This window comes from Hoplias malabaricus, chromosome 7 (assembly GCF_029633855.1).
Source record: "Hoplias malabaricus isolate fHopMal1 chromosome 7, fHopMal1.hap1, whole genome shotgun sequence".
Lineage (NCBI taxonomy): Eukaryota > Metazoa > Chordata > Actinopteri > Characiformes > Erythrinidae > Hoplias > Hoplias malabaricus.
Window position 1 is genome coordinate 16734392 of NC_089806.1, and position 16258 is coordinate 16750649.

At 38.5% G+C, this 16258-nt stretch overlaps 1 protein-coding gene across 2 annotated transcripts; it reads right to left on the bottom strand.

Annotated features, from left to right (window-relative positions):
* Window positions 1-10026: 10026 nt before the first annotated feature.
* On the bottom strand, window positions 10027-14698 carry LOC136702317 (homeobox protein OTX2-like). Of its 2 annotated transcripts, none has more exons than XM_066677328.1 (3): window positions 14546-14698; window positions 12652-12803; window positions 10027-10923 (listed from the first exon to the last, which is right to left on the bottom strand). In XM_066677328.1, the coding sequence occupies exons 1-3, from the start codon at window positions 14640-14642 to the stop codon at window positions 10357-10359; spliced, it is 816 nt and encodes a 271-aa protein (XP_066533425.1). In that variant the 5' UTR covers window positions 14643-14698; the 3' UTR covers window positions 10027-10356. The 2 variants fall into 2 exon arrangements, with proteins under 2 accessions (XP_066533425.1, XP_066533424.1); XM_066677327.1 differs by having other exon boundaries at window positions 14522-14698.
* Window positions 14699-16258: the final 1560 nt, after the last annotated feature.

Below are 16258 nucleotides of genomic sequence, written 5' to 3' on the forward strand. Positions count from 1 at the left end.
TTTTGTTTAACATCATCTGTCGTGAAGGTCAAGAGCTATAATTAACCTGTGCCATAGAATATTTTTCTCAGTGGGTCGTCTAATCACAGTCATTAAGCATTAAATGTTTTCATGTTAAATGTGTCTATAGCTCACACTTTACAGACATGCACTGTGTTTCTAACACTAACCATTTGATATTCAAATGTTTGTATGGATTTAATTACAAAGCACTTTATTATCTGTGATGTGGGGTATGATAAAAAGCTGTGAATGTCATAATTGAGGTCTGACAAAATCAATGGCTTCAACAGCTTGACCCTGCTGTAGTCCCTTCATGCTTCAGTAACTTCAGTAGAAGAGAACAGGAGGATCCCTCGTCCCAAGACCACACCGCCACCGCTATTACTAGCACACAACAAAACAAAGCTATATACGACAAGAGTGCGATGTTAGGGCTGAGTGTTCACTTTACAGCTGTTATGACTCTGTCCTTCTGTCAGTTTAACTTATACATACGCTCATCGAAATGATCAGACTTTCAAAGACAGTTGAATGGAATATTATACAATGATCCATCAGAGTTATGGCACCACATGGTAGTAGTAGCTGAGAATGAGACTTTTTGTTCTACAGTAATCAGAGCATCACTAGAGGTCCCTTATTCTAAAGCTAAACACTCATGGTACAGAGTAAACAGTGCAACTAAATATGTGACTAGAACAATGCCCATAAATATCTTAAACATCAGAATATTATGAAGCACACATTGGTGTACTGCAACAATGCTGAACTTTTATTCAATTTCTCTTATTTTACACATGTATTATTCTGTTTTTTTTAAATAACTTGACCCCCATTACTCATACACTCCTTGACCGCCATCAAGCGTTTTTGTCTCTGAATGTAGGCCATGGGGTTCTTATCAGTCACAATTAGACCCCTCACGCACCAGACATACAAATCCACACAAGCCAAACAAAAACTGTCTGAAACCTGTGAATACATTTCTGTTTAGTGCTAATTGCTAATTGAAGCACTTTAGAGGTTTGAAAATAATGTATATATTTGCACTCATACACTAACAGTTCACAGTGGATTACCAGCTCTTCAGTAAGGCTGATGAACATCAATAATAACAGTGTAACTAAAACAGACTGAAAATGTATTGTTTGAAATGTAGCCATAAAAATTAATGCAAATAACTGTGAACTATTATCTGCAGGATTGATACATCGCAGGGGCCTGCTGTAAGGGCTTCCTTTGTTGGTCCATGCGGCATATTTTCAGTAGTGTATTTCTATTGTGACGCGTGTAATCCGCGTGCACCCTAATCCCAGAGCAGGTGGCCAGGCGTGTGGCCGCAGCGGGGGTCTGGAGAGGGCACACTCGCCCTGCTTCAGTAGGCAGGGGGGCAGGGGGGACGCCAACCAGACCACGCACTTATATACACAACGCACAACCACACTCAGACAAACACATTTAATATTAATATTAATATGTACAGTACGTCCTATATGTATTTATTCATGCAGTTTTTTCTATGGGAATTAAAGCAGAGAGTGTATCCAAATAAACACAAGCAATAGAAACTTTCTAAATCTAACTGTGAATTTAATAAAAATGCATTTTCCTTTCATTTCTATTAAATTAAATATGTAATATAGGTCTGTTTCCTTAAAAAAATGCTCAGGTACATTTCTAAACCTCACTCTCAGGAGTTGGTGAGATTATTTGCTTTTCATAAGACTTTTTGAATGGTTTGCCAGTTTTCTTTGTTTTGGTTGGAATTAATTTTTTAAAATTTTCTGAAAATGTCAAACAGTTACTGTCCTGAATATGTACAAAAACAAACCTCTCTCACACTGCTCTGACCACTACACACAGACGCATAGCCAGGCCCCCTCTCTCTCTCTCTCTCTCTCTCTCTCTCTCTCTCTCTCTCTCTCTTTCTCTCACTCTCTCTCACACACACACACACACACACACACACACACACACACCCTCAAACTCCATTAATAAAGTCTACACATGGCATGAGCAGTGCCGCCACGCTGACATAAGGGTCCACACGTGCCAGCATTCATGAGCCTAACATCCAGACATACACAGAGCCACAGAGACATGAGGGCCATCCACAGCTATAAACAGGTGGGCCAGAAAAGGAGGGAGGGCTGGAAAGGGGCATCTGTTGACAAACCCAAAAACCAGCATCCCTCCACTATGACCTCTCCATCTGTTCAGATGTAGACGTGTGTGTGTGTGTGTGTGTGTGTGTGTGTGTGTGTTTGTGTGTGTGTGTGTGTGTGTGTGCGCACAAACTCAAGATAATAAGGTACACAAGGTCACAGTTATTTAGTTTTACTTATTTTTGCTTTGACCATGTACTTGTACTGTACAGTACTGTGTAAAAGTTTTAGGCACCAGAGATTATGAGATTTAAAAAGTTATTTATCTGAGCAGTAAGTGTTTATTTGCTACAAACAAACGAACATTCAACAAATAACGGCCAACATTAGAATAAAACCAAACCAGTGAGTGTGATACTCTGTGTGTGAATGTGTTGGTTTAACTTTTTCCAAATCTCTCCTCGTGGAGTCAGTATTATTTGAGATTATCTTCCAGTACCTAGTTTTACTGGTTAATAAATAATGATTATAAATAATGTGTGCTGTTGATTTAACACATTCATCCAATCAAGGAGAATCTGAACAAATCATTGTTCTTCAAAATCACTCACACCCTCTACTTTATAGAAAGAAAATGATCTTATGTTTCTTATTAGTTTTATATTATTATTATTTTTTATTATTTTTTTTTTTTACTCTGATTATACATATCTTTATACAAGCACCACACTCATATATATATATGTGGGGTACCTAAATAGAAATATGGCTTTGTGAGAATAAGCATGACCTCTTTAATTTCATCCTGGAGACAGTATTCTACAGTAAATGTTACTTTCATTATCCATCCATTATCTGTAACCGCTTATCCAATTTAGGGTCGCGGGGGGTCCAGAGCCTACCTGGAATCATCGGGTGCAAGGCGGGAATACACCCTGGAGGGGACGCCAGTCCTTCACAGGGCAACACAGACACACACACTCACACCTACGGACACTTTCGAGTCGCCAATCCACCTGCAACGTGTGTTTTTGGACTGTGGGAGGAAACCGGAGCACCCGGAGGAAACCCACGCGGACACGGGGAGAACACACCAACTCCTCACAGACAGTCACCCGGAGCTGGAATCGAACCCACAACCTCCAGGCCCCTGGAGCTGTGTGACTGCGACACTACCTGCTGCGCCACCGTGCCGCCCTTACTTTCATTATGAATAACAGTATTTTTTCTAGGTCACCAGCATCACACACACTATCGTGAGTTAATTGTCCATGGACCTAAGAAGCAAAGACAAAAAAGATAATAGATTTTTTAATATACCCACCCTTTGCCTTTTTTACAGTTTTCATTAATTTCGGTTAACTTGTGTTCAGAAATCTGCAGGTAAATTTCCACACCTATAAAGTTCCTTTATAGAAACTTGTTGCATTTTGTGCTTCTCATGGTCCAAGTAACTCAAAACTCATTCAATAATTTGCTGTTTATTGCCAGCGTGTTCCTTTTTTTCTACACAACTTCCAGTGGATTATATAAATAAACATATTGTACTTAATAACAACTTTGATTGGAAATTAAATGAAGAATGGATGAATTCTGGCTTATACACATTACTCTAGATCAAAAATTCAGTTGGCATCTTTATTGTAGAAATGAAGGATGTATTTAAACTGGCAACAGCTTGGAACAGTCCTTGTCTTTGTGTGCAAGGACCATGTTTTGGACCAGCCTTATTCACAGTGTACTGAATGTCTGGGTACGCACAGTGGTGGCACAGATGATTGCTCTGTGTGTCTAAAGCTTGGACATGAAAATGGTACTGAATTCCAACAGTTCAATGACAAAAACTGAGTCGTCCTGAAGCACATGGACCATTTATGTGTATCATGTCTAAGCCGTTTACTGCGCAATCCTATTACAGCAAAGAAACAACTCAAAAGTGTCCAATAGCAATGTGCAATTACAGAGCTCGACCTGACCTTTTATCTCCATATCGAATTACTTCTGTGAGATCTTTGGTAACAATTACAATTCTAATATGTCAGTTATATGACACTGAAGAACTGAGGTGCAGGCCAAAAGACAAGCCCTTAGGAATATTAATGAGTCAAAAAACTATCTGTAAACTCGTGGTTTTCTGCTTTGGTCCCAAATTAAAACTTGGTTAAAATCTATTAAAAACAAAAAAGGCTGTCTTTTTCAAAAGGTCCCTTGATTGTCCAGGTTTATAGTTCAATAAAGATGGGTTGGACAAAATGTGGAAAGCTTTTCAGTTCACAGTAACCTCAGGCATGGCAAATTTCACCCATTAGATGCATGAAATCTGCTATGAGCCTGACACTTCATTTTGCATTTAAAGAGATTTATCACTCTCTCTGTTTTTTTATTTCCCTAATGGCCTCAGGCAACGATGGTCCAAGTATTGATCTTGGCTTGACTATGTACTCTCATGCCCTGTAATCCCAAATTTAAAGGTTTCCACACTCACCACTCCTCCCCAGCTCCTCAATAATGAGGTATTAACCTCTTTAAAGCTCTTCCACTCAGATGGCATTCCATTTTACATATGTTGAAAACCTGTAATCAGCTTACAGCTTTGTGTTTTCCTGATCTGTGGCACAGTGTTTTTTATTGAGTGCATATGTGTCTGTGTTTGCGAGGATAACAAGCACAATCCTTTAAAAGTACCTGCTGTAAGTGCATTTCAGATGTAAAAAGCAGCCTCGAAATAAACAGAGATATGTGACCTACCTTCACAGATTGCTTGGGCTTTGATTACCATGCCATAATTAACCTATGACATAATAAGACACTATTAAATGAAGCATATTTAAAGCCACCCTTGTTGATAGCTATAATGGTGCTAACATTATCTTTGCTTATTGGAGGATTACACCAGCCACTATCAGCAGGATTACTGAAGAACTGGGCCTGTGTTGGGCTTGATAAAGCTCTTAATAAATTGCCTTGTAACTGTTGAGAGCTTCCATGGATTTTTCTCCATTTAGAGTCCCCCTGCGCTCAACACCTTTAGAGCTCAGTTATATTGAAATGGATCTGGAAGTCATATGGAGCGATCATATATACAATTCTTACTGGCAAAGCACCAAAGATTACATCGGAATGTATTCACTTTTGTAATCTCCAAAGAAAATAATGAAATGGGACACTTGACAGCAGCCAGGTATGAACCTAAGGCCACCATGACCAATGCCAAGTTTGGGCTACATGGGTATGAATCCCCCAGCTTTGTAATAATTTAACTCCATTTTCTGGAGTGACCTTTGAGATTGAGTTGTCCCTGATTCTGAAATCCCAAACCAATCATCCAACTTCAGTACCTGACCTCACTGATGCTTCTATGGCTGAATGCAATTAAATCCTCAAAACAGTGTCGCTATATAAACATTTCTGAAAGAGGCCATAGACTTTTACTTAACCGTAAGGAGGTTGTGGGTACAGTGCTTGCCACAGTTTGAATAATCTTGATTATGGAAAAAATATTGGGTGTGTCTATTGGTTTTGAAACAGTATTTGAGTTGGAGGATTTATAATTAGCTTAAAATCACATTCAGTTCTACAGTTCAAAATGTTTTTAGTTGTAGTCATGCATTTAACCACAGTCTTCGTTTGTCCCCTGAGAAGGAAGCATTTTTGTACATTTCCAGATGTTTGCATGTTTGAAGTGCTTCCCACTGATGAGTTTTGGAAGGATTTTCACATACTGTATATGTAACTGGCTTAGGGTTATTTTGGCAGCATAGAAGAGTGTATGAGTTATGATTATGGAATTTGATTTCTGTTTAAAAGGCAGTAGCCCTGTGACTAAAGAAGAATATTGAATGTGATGTACATGATTAAGTTGGTCAATTTTGTATGGTACTGAGACATTTAGTATGGCACAACTAAGGCTTTATTTGCTCAAATAAAATATCTGAATCTGTATACATGTATAAATGGCCTTCAGAGCTATGTCCATATCTGAAAATATTAAAAATATTAAATTGATAGGGGCAGTACATTGTAGCATTATATTTTTTCCTTTTCATTGTAGAGCATACGTGTGATATTATTTTTATCATTATTTCCTACCAGCAGTCACACAGCTCCAGGGACCTGGAGGTTGTGGGTTCGAGTCCCGCTCCGGGTGACTGTCTGTGAGGAGTTGGTGTGTTCTCCCCTTGTCCGCGTGGGTTTCCTCTGGGTGCTCCGGTTTCCCCCCACAGTCCAAAAACACACGTTGGTAGGTGGATTGTATTCTCAAAAAATTGTCCTTGTGTGTGAGCGTGTAAGTGTGTGTTGCCCTGCGAAGAATTGGCGCCCCCTCCAGGGTGTGTTCCCGCCTTGCGCCCTGTGATTTTGGATAGGCTCCTTGAACTGGATAAGCGGTTACAGAGAATGAATGAATGAATGAATGAATTAATGAATTAATTAATTAATTAATGTGTTTTGTACTGTGATGGTCACAAGGTTTTAGTCTGAGCAATGGTAAGTACCTACCAAAAGTGGTTCCAGGAAGGAGAACCTGCAACAGGGTCATGGGCGTCCAAGGCTTACTGATGCCCGTCTGGTCTAATCCCACAAGAGCTACTGCAGCATAAATTGCTGAAAAGTTCGAGCTGGCAGGTTTTAGAATACACTGCATCACAGTTTACTGAGTATGGGGCTGTGTAGATGCAGACTGGTCAGAGTGTCTAGGCTTACTGCCAGAAGTGCTGACATTAAGCATGAGTGCATCAGAACTGAAGCATGTAGCATTGGAAGAAGGTGGCCTGGTCTGAGGAAACTGGTCTGAGGAATGTTTTCTTTTACATCATGTGGATGGCTGGTTGCGTGTGTCGTTTATCTAGAGAAAAGCACAACAGGATGCACTGTGGGAAGAAAGCAAGCTGGCAGATGTAGTATGATTCTCTGGGCAAATTTCTGCTGCGAAACCTCCTGTCATTAATGTGGATTTTACTTAGACATGTACCATCTACCAAAACATTGTTGCAACAGTATTACTTGCAATGGCATTCCCTAATGGAAGAAGCTTCATTCAGAAGTGCAGTGTGTTTTGAGTGATTTGCAGAACAAATATGAAGGAAGGTCAGTCTACATGCCCACTCTCACCTATGGTCATGAGCTCTGGGCAATGACCGAAAGAACACGGTCATGGATACAAGCAGTTGAAATGTGCTTTCTTCAACGGGTTTCTGGGTGTACGCTCCGTGATTGGGTGAGGAGCCTGGAGTAGAGTCACTGCTCCTTCGCGTTGAGAGGAGTCATTGAAGTGGTTCGGGCATCTGATGAGGATGCCTCCTGGACGCCTCCCACTGGAGGTATACCAAGTATGTACAACTGGAAGGAGGCCCCGGGGTAGACCCAGGACACGCTGGAGGAATTATATCTCCCGGCTGGCCTGGGAACGCCTGGGATCCCCCAGGAGGAGATGGTGGAAGTTGCGAGGGACAGAGACGTCTGGGCTTCTTTGCTCGCCCTGTTGACCCTGAAATAGATTAAGTGGAAAACATGATGATGATGATGATGATGATGAAGATGAATTACTGAATAAAATTTGATTCCTTGACTCACACATGATGATTTTAAATTAATTTTAAAAAGTATGGTTTGATACTCAGGAACACATCTAGTACAAATCTATCAGTATTTTATTAATGTTCATGTACTACAGTAAAAACCTATACCTAGGTGTATGACCTGAATCAGGAGTTATTTATAAAGGGTGCAGAAAGCTGACCTCTGTTTTGTGAACTGTGTTTACAAATGATCTGAGGTGTGTGTCTTTGTGTGTGTGTGTGCGTGTGCGTGTGTGTGTGTGTGTGTGTGTCTGTGTGATGTGCAAAGAAAGAGAGATTCCTGGGTGATCCTCCCTTTGAAACTGGATTAACTTCACTTTCTCACACTGAACACTCCCTGAGCTCCCACTTCATAATGAGGGTCCTAAGAAGACCTTCTGAGATTAAACCCCACTTTAATGGAGAAGTATGTAAATTCCAAACGTTTCCCCTAATATTTTCTACAATTTCTAGGTGTTTCAGACATCAGAAAAAAAGAATGTATCTCCAAAATACTGACGTTAAATGGGAAGTCAGAATGTTCTTAATGTTCATTTAATGAAAAAAGATTTTAGCATTTTTATCATTTTCAGTAATTCAAAACAGATCAAACCAAGGGCATCTACTGTAATGAACCCATGTCCCTCATGAACCCATGAAGGATATTAAGAAACAAAATGTTACGTTTAAATAATAATAACATGGAACAGGAGTGGAGAAAGCCATTTTCTCAAATTAAGAATATTTTAATATAAGTCTAACATTCGGGGGGAAATGTACAAGTCAAAGAATAATTTATCCTTATCAGTAACATAAAACTATCAAAATTACAGCAGGTCTTCACTGAGGAGAAGCTTGAAAAGCCTACAACAGATCACAGTATAAAACCAAAAATAAAAATATACAGATGTACACAATAGAAACACGTACACTGATTGTCTCTTACAGCAGAAAAACACCTCTAAAAGTTCCTCATAAAATGTGCATTAAAATTCGGCACTTTTTTTCCGGTTTTCTTATATTACACCTGTTTGAGACAGGCTCCGCCCACCTGTGCTGGGATTGGTTTATGATGTTTAACCACTGACACAGATGAAGTCTGTCTGAAAGGAATACATTTTCAAGAGGTTTTAAAGGACCCATATCGTCAGGTAAAAATAATTTTCCCTACCTTTTTAATAAAAGGCTTTAATGTTTTTACGGCTCTGTCAAACTTTTAAAATGTAACATTTACCCCACAGAGTCCACATATGACAAAATATGCAACACCTAATTTTGAATTAATTGTATTTGTGATTTCAAAAAACAAAAAGAAAAACAAAAAAAACAATGCATTCACATGTCATAGTCATATGCAAAAGTTAGGGGATTGCAAAGTATAATGAGTTTTATTTCATATGGATGTTTTTCTGTTACATTCAGTGAATATAAGTGGACATTGTACACTACAGTTAGCAGAAAATCTAAATGAAAGGCAAATTAACGCAGGACGTTTCCCTGTTGTATACAGAATATGTCGATTTTTTGTATTATTATTCCAGATATCTCGTGTTCCAAAAAAATATGTGCTGACTTTTCTTGTTAACTGTGTCAAGCTCCAAAAGTAAACTGAATGTTAAATTTGCCCCCTAGTGGAAAATCATCAGCTGCTAAATGTGAGTGAGTGAGTGAGATCCCAGGACAATGAGGTGGTTCATATTTAAAGTTTTTAGGTTTCATTTGTCTGTGGTGGCATGGATATTTACCATGACAGTGCAAAAAGATTTTTTTTTTTATTTTATTTTTTTGATTTTACAGTATATTCATTTAAAACAAATCCATAACATGTCTGGGTTCATTCATTCATTCATTATCTGTATCAGCTTATTGTCTGGGTACAATATATATATAAAAAATATTCTATATTACTGAATATTTGTCTTTGATCATAAAGTACTGAACCACCATTTGATTGTAAAAGAAACATTTTTCACAACTCTCCATTAGAGAAGAGATACACTCTCAGAAAAAAGATATGGTAGAGGTAAATTATTGTTCACTAAATGTAGTGGGAATTTACCTTTAAAGGTACAACAGTGGTGTTAAAGTCCAGTACATTACATTCTCTTCCCCAGAGGAAGAGGTGACTGTTTGTAATCTATCATTACAGAACAGTGTAAAATAAAAGCACATGGTAAAAATCCTGGAGATGAAACTGCGTGTATGAAATCAACACAATTTTAAAATCTACAATTATTATAGCATAAGGTACAAATACGCTCCCTAATTCAAAGTATTGAATATGTACCCTTGAGGGTGCCACCGGTTTTTCTGACAGTGCATTATCCCTGGCAAAAGTCATGTATCCATTCTGAGTATCATAGTTGTATTACTGTATGTAACCAATTAATCACCTTTCAAGAACGTCCTTTTTGAGGAAGAGAGCGGACTTATGGGGTGGGGAGGGGTGGGGGGTAATGTAAGATATGGGCCCTTTAAAAAAACTGAACCCTGAACTGTTCAACATCTCCCCCGTTGATCAATGATTATATCCGTGTTTTAATAACAGAGAAAACGTTTCAATAAGTTAAAAGGTGAAATACTGAACTCCATTGCATTGGTTTGCCGGTCGTCCTCGAATGCAGGCTCGCGGATATTTCCTACAATGTTTGCCAAGGCGGTTTTTAAACTATTGTTGTTTATATTTAACCACGTTACAAAACCTGGAACTTCCACGAAGGCGCGTGCTCTTTGTAATCCACGCAGTCGGCCGGGAAACCGAGTTTCCAGCTGTGCTCCTTGCTGTACTCGGGACAGGGTGCGGTCTCGGGGAAGAGCCCCGGAGCAGAGTAGCTGCACTGCGGACTGAGGGCAGCGCTGTGGCTGCTGAGCTGCGGGGGGACGGGCGCGAGGTAAGGGCTGCAGTCCGCGCCTCCACAGTACGAGCTCGCGGCAGTGTAGCTGTGTCCGTACGGCGACGCCTGCGCATGCGCGGCGGGGAAAGAGCGCTGCATGCACGCGGAACCCGAGAGAGTCTCGGGTAGTGGGGAGATGGATGCCGGGCTCCAGAGTGACGCCGCCGGGCCACCGCCCCCAACGCTACTGCTGCTGGAAATGACTGGCAAAGAGGCGCTGGAGGCCGGAGTGAAGGACCCCGGAGCCTCGGGGTTAAGGTCCCGTGACGGAGAGGACTTCTTCTTCGCCGGCCGGACTTTGTTGGGGGTTCCAGGCTGAGTTTGCTGCTGCTGACGACACTTCGCTCTGCGGTTCTTGAACCAAACCTGAGACGAGAACGGAGAGGAAATTAGTCATTGCTCTCATAAGTGATGGAGGGAACTGTTCAACAGGGTTCAGGGGCCTACAGCCAGAAGAATGTGACAATGATGAGCAAGTAGCCTGTCAAAAACTCAGTCTCACCACAAGGCTGTAAATAGCCTGTATTTCTAATATGTTAACCGTTAATTATCCACAGATTATCCACCTCTTCTCAGTGATATTGAGACACAGGCAAAATCTGTCTCGGACAAACCGGAATAAAGGCAGGCAAAATATTTTAATATTTATCAACATGTATTAAATACATCTATCGATATTGTGAGATTTACGAACTTGTTTTTGGTGGCTTAAGACGTAAGATAGAATTACGTAAACCACGCCAATTACTCCTCCGTGACTACTGGTAATTGTTTATTGGGTAAATCATGTACCTCTCTGTATCATTACACCACTATAAGCTTTTGGAAAAATGGGTCCTGGTCTTTTTCGTAGAAATTGGTGAATTGGAGAAAAAAGTGATAACGTGATAAATGTAAATCGGTCTAAAAAGATTCCCAATGTTTTCATTTGCACTTTGTGAACGTGGGAGGCTTCACTTTTGATTATATTCTACAGCTACATTTTTATTTAACCAAAGTTATTCAAATAATATATAAATAATAATCATTATTATAATCCCGGTTTTGTTGGTGTAATAAACTTAGTAATTTACTTAACGCTTAACTTAATTCTTTCACTCACCTCAGTCATACTTTGTATAAAACAATGTAAATCAATATAAATGCGTCTAATGACGAGAAGCACATGATTTCTACATTATGTTCGGTCTTAAAAATGCTCAACTTCTACCGAAATTTGCTGTTTAATATATTTATTAAACGTTTAATGTATTTAGCAAGTAAAAAAAAGAGGAGTGATTTGACTGATCTTAATGTATTTTTAATGTTTACAACCTTCTCCACTGACAGAAAACAGTGCTGGTGCCATCAGGATACATACTCTGTACCTTTAGTTAGGGAACATACTTATACCTTATTCTATTATAATAGTGGATTTTAAAACTGTGTTGATTCCTACGCCACATATCATCTCCAAGACTTTTATTATGTCCTTTTACAGAGTTCTATAAATCTTTAAAATATTCACCTCTCCTTCTGGAGGAGACAATGTATCTAATGAAACTATACTTTAATTCCTCCTTTGAAGGTACATTTACAGTTTGAACCTTTAGGGATCGTATACTTTACCCTTTTTCTAAGAGTACACTCTGAATATTTCCTAGAAAATATTTTTCTTTCAGGTTTAGATATTGAATTCAGTTCTGATCTGCCTGCTTGTTTCGGCCAATGCACTGCGTTTCTCTTATTCATTTTACAGTTTATTTGTTTCTTTCTAGACACAATGGACCCCCACAATAAAAGAGTAACTAAATAAATTAGGAACAACAGAACATATATTGAAGAGCTTTTAAACAACTCATTAAACCTTCATTAATGAGTATTATTATAACAATTATGGGATGTAAGATACAGTGTGTATGTTTGAATACAATTCATAAAAATATCTGTATTTTGTCATCATTATTTTTAATGTATATTTTATGTATATTGTTTATTTTATTGTATACAGTGGTAATATTGTTTATACAATTGTACAAAGACCCTCTGAGTGAATAAATGAATCTTTGACATCTTTGAATCTTTTAAGCCTACATTCGTGTTTTGTGCTCTCACCTGCACGCGGGACTCCGGCAGGTTGATTTTTAGCGCCGCCTCCTCGCGCATGAAGATATCCGGGTACCGGGTTTTAGTAAATAGAGTCTCGAGCACGTCCAGCTGCGCGCGAGTGAAGGTGGTGCGCTCGCGTCTCTGTTTACGGGGCGCAGCTGAAAAAAAAAAAATACAAAAAAAAAAAAAAAAAACATCAAGTGATTCTATTCATATTACATTAAATATACCACAGCACACAAAATTATATTTTTGCTTCACAAAACACACTACAACATACACCGGACTGTATTTGTGCTGCAAAAAAATATACACAACGTACACGCATTTGTGTAAAAATAAACACATAATTGAAAAATAAACTCTACAAAATAATACCACAACATACACGAGTTGCACGAGTCTATTTATAAAATATACCACATCACACACCAGGTAATGAGGACACAAAACACACCCAACACTTTAGATTTAAAATACACAGACAGCGAAAAGCAAACCTATCCCATGAATAAACAGAGTGTTTCCTTGGGGAACAGAAGTAAATGAGCAGTGATTGTTGCCGTCTGTAAAACTCATGTTTATTAATGGCTCTATGGGGCAGGGGGAAGGGGGGTCAAAATGCTTAGGGAAAAAAAAAGAACTTGATGATTCACAACCGTGTTCAGCTATTACTCTCTGCTGTCGATGACTTCACCTATTATTGATGTTTCAATATTGAATTCATGTAAATTACAGACATTTGAAAGCAAATCTACGAAGTCTACGAAACAAATCCCAGACAGAATTATTCAAAAAGCCCCAATATCCCAAAAAGAAAATATAAGTCAGGGCAAATTATTTTACCTAATGATATAAATACCTTATAAACACTCACTCTGCGTCATTAAGTTGATTTCTACTTTTACAAAAAGAAAGAAACGCTTCCTGACGCAGGGTTGTAGAAAAAAACTTTAATTGCTGTTTTAATTTCCATTGCGTGAGTTATTCAGATGAAAAAACGTATTCACATTTATTAATGAATTACTAAAAATAATTTTTTAACTTATTTATTTATGTATAAAAACACATCTGAAACACACACCCTTTAAAAAATTATTTAAAGGAATGTATGGCGTTGTATGCCGTAAGCAATCTTTATGTCACTTCAGTTTTTAGGGGTGTAGTGAAATTGTTTCCAAAATGGTTCTTCGTTGACCGTAAATAAAAGATTATTATAAAAACTATTACTTTATCTAAAAATCTAATACACAAAAATAGAGTTGTCTAAATAATTATGTAGTGGACATATTTTTAAAGTAATTTTAAGAGTTTGTATGCGTCAAATACCAAATCCTTTATAAAGAGTGGCGAAATAAACACGAGGGCTTAGTAACAAAACAAAACAAGTTCAAAACAAACTCGTATAATTATTAATTCTATAAAGAATCAGACGTTCAAAGTGTTGTTTATTTCTGCGTTCTTTAAAAACTATTTCGTGGCTGTCTCAACAAATGTATCACAACTGAACAGCAGCTGGGATTTTTTTTTACAATATGTGAGACCTTCAAAATATGGAATAAAATCCTATTCCAGTGACTTGAGAGCACTGTTGTCTTTGCGAGATTTTTTTTTTGACAGACACATTTTATACGTTCACCCCTTCAACTGTTTTAAACATTGAATATACGTCCTTTAAAAAGTCAAAAATTCAAAACTATTCAACTTTACAACACCAGAGCCTTTGGAGTTCTCCAGGCATCTTCTCCACACTCACATCATCAAACTGTTTACAAAGAAGTGTCTACTGAAATGTCCCTTAAGGGGCTTCGTTTGACTTTGCTAAACCCTTATCGGTTCCGTGTGTTTAGTAAAAATCTGCGCTAATAATCTCGACTAAAAGTAAATAGTTTGTCTTTACCTGGGTATCCGACTGTGGGGTGCAGCAGCTCCATGCCGGTGGCGGACAGCCCGAGCCCGTTCATTCCGTACGGGGCCTGTTTCAGATACGACATCATGCTCGCTCTAAGCGCGTGAGCGAACAGCTCCGAGTGACCGTCCTTCCGTGCGCGCACCTCCTGTCGCTCCTGTTTCTCTGTGTCCGAGTGCACGAGAAGAGGGCTGAAGAGCTGCTGAACGAGGGCGGGGGGCGGTACTGCTACACCCCCCCAATCATCATTACAATCACCCAGCAGACCCCAAACAACAACAACAACACTGAGACATACACACTCCCCGCGCGCGCTCCCCTTGCCACCCTCAGAGAAACTGCTCAACTGGGGGCTTCAGCAGAAACAAAGCCCACTGAGGGGAAGATAAACACACAGCTAAAGAAACAGTAACGCAACCCAGTGGCCGAGAGAGAGAGTAATTTCCACATGAATCAGCTCTCCATTATTAATGCGCCTCGCTTTCTGTCCTCGCTTATCACTCAGGAAACTGAAAATGTGCTGGTGGAACATACATTTCATATTTGACACATGCGGAAACCATCAAACAGAAAACAGAAAACAAGTTTTTGAATATAAAAACATCAGTTCATACTTACAATGATAGTAATACTATTAATAATAACAATAATAACAATTATAATAATTATAATCCTCTAACTTCAGCTACCAGAATAATGTCAACAGACGTTTTTGTGAACATAACTCTACAGTAATTTCCTTCATTCGTGTAGCAGTAAAATCAGAGAGTGTCAAGTGAATGATATTAGAGACTTAGACCCTGCTGTTCATCTCACAACTTCAGTTTTAAGAACCTGATTCACTCATTTACATTATAAATACCCCATCAGAGACCTGTGACTTCACTCTAAAGACACTGCAGCTCCACCCATAACAAGAAGGTCACTGACCTACCACTTATATTAGAGTCATATTAATCCACTTTACACTAGAAAGTTGAGTTATAAATCCATCCACAACAGCGCGGTCTAGAGTTACAACAACTTTTTATACTCACCATAAGAGTCACAGATTTACCTAACAGTCTTTGTTTTTTTTGTTTTTCTTTTACATTTTCTTATGATGAATTATAGCTTGCAGTGTATAATTTTTGTATTTTTTTAAATAATGCATTTGTCTTTTACTTCTGTAAAACTTGCAGGGAATCAGTTATTTACTGTAAAATATATTTCCATAATTCACAGCAAACCAAGACGACATTTTCTGTCATTAATGAAAACAGCATGGTACAGTAAAATTAAAACTGCACCTGAAAGCAGTGTAGTATTTTGCACATGGAAAGTTTACTGCTATAAAACTTAGTACAACCGTTGAAAAAAAAAAAATTAAATTATAAATTGATCAATCAAATGATCAAAAACATGCCCAGAATAAAAAAAAGTCAAGTGTCTTCAAAATGTAGAGCACTGTGTAATAATTAGGTGGAATTGATTTAAGAGTCCTCCAGTGCACCCATTGTTAATGGCCACTTAATTAAAAGACTGGGTGGTAATTAGATTTTTTCTAAAAAAAAAAAAAGTGTTGATTAGTGGAGATTATTCAGGCCTCAGTTAAAAAACAAACAAACAAAGAAACCCAACAACGATACAGAATCTAACAGAGGCTATAACCCCCCTTAAACACCCACAAACACATCGTTAACGTGCATGTAAAAGAGGTGAGAA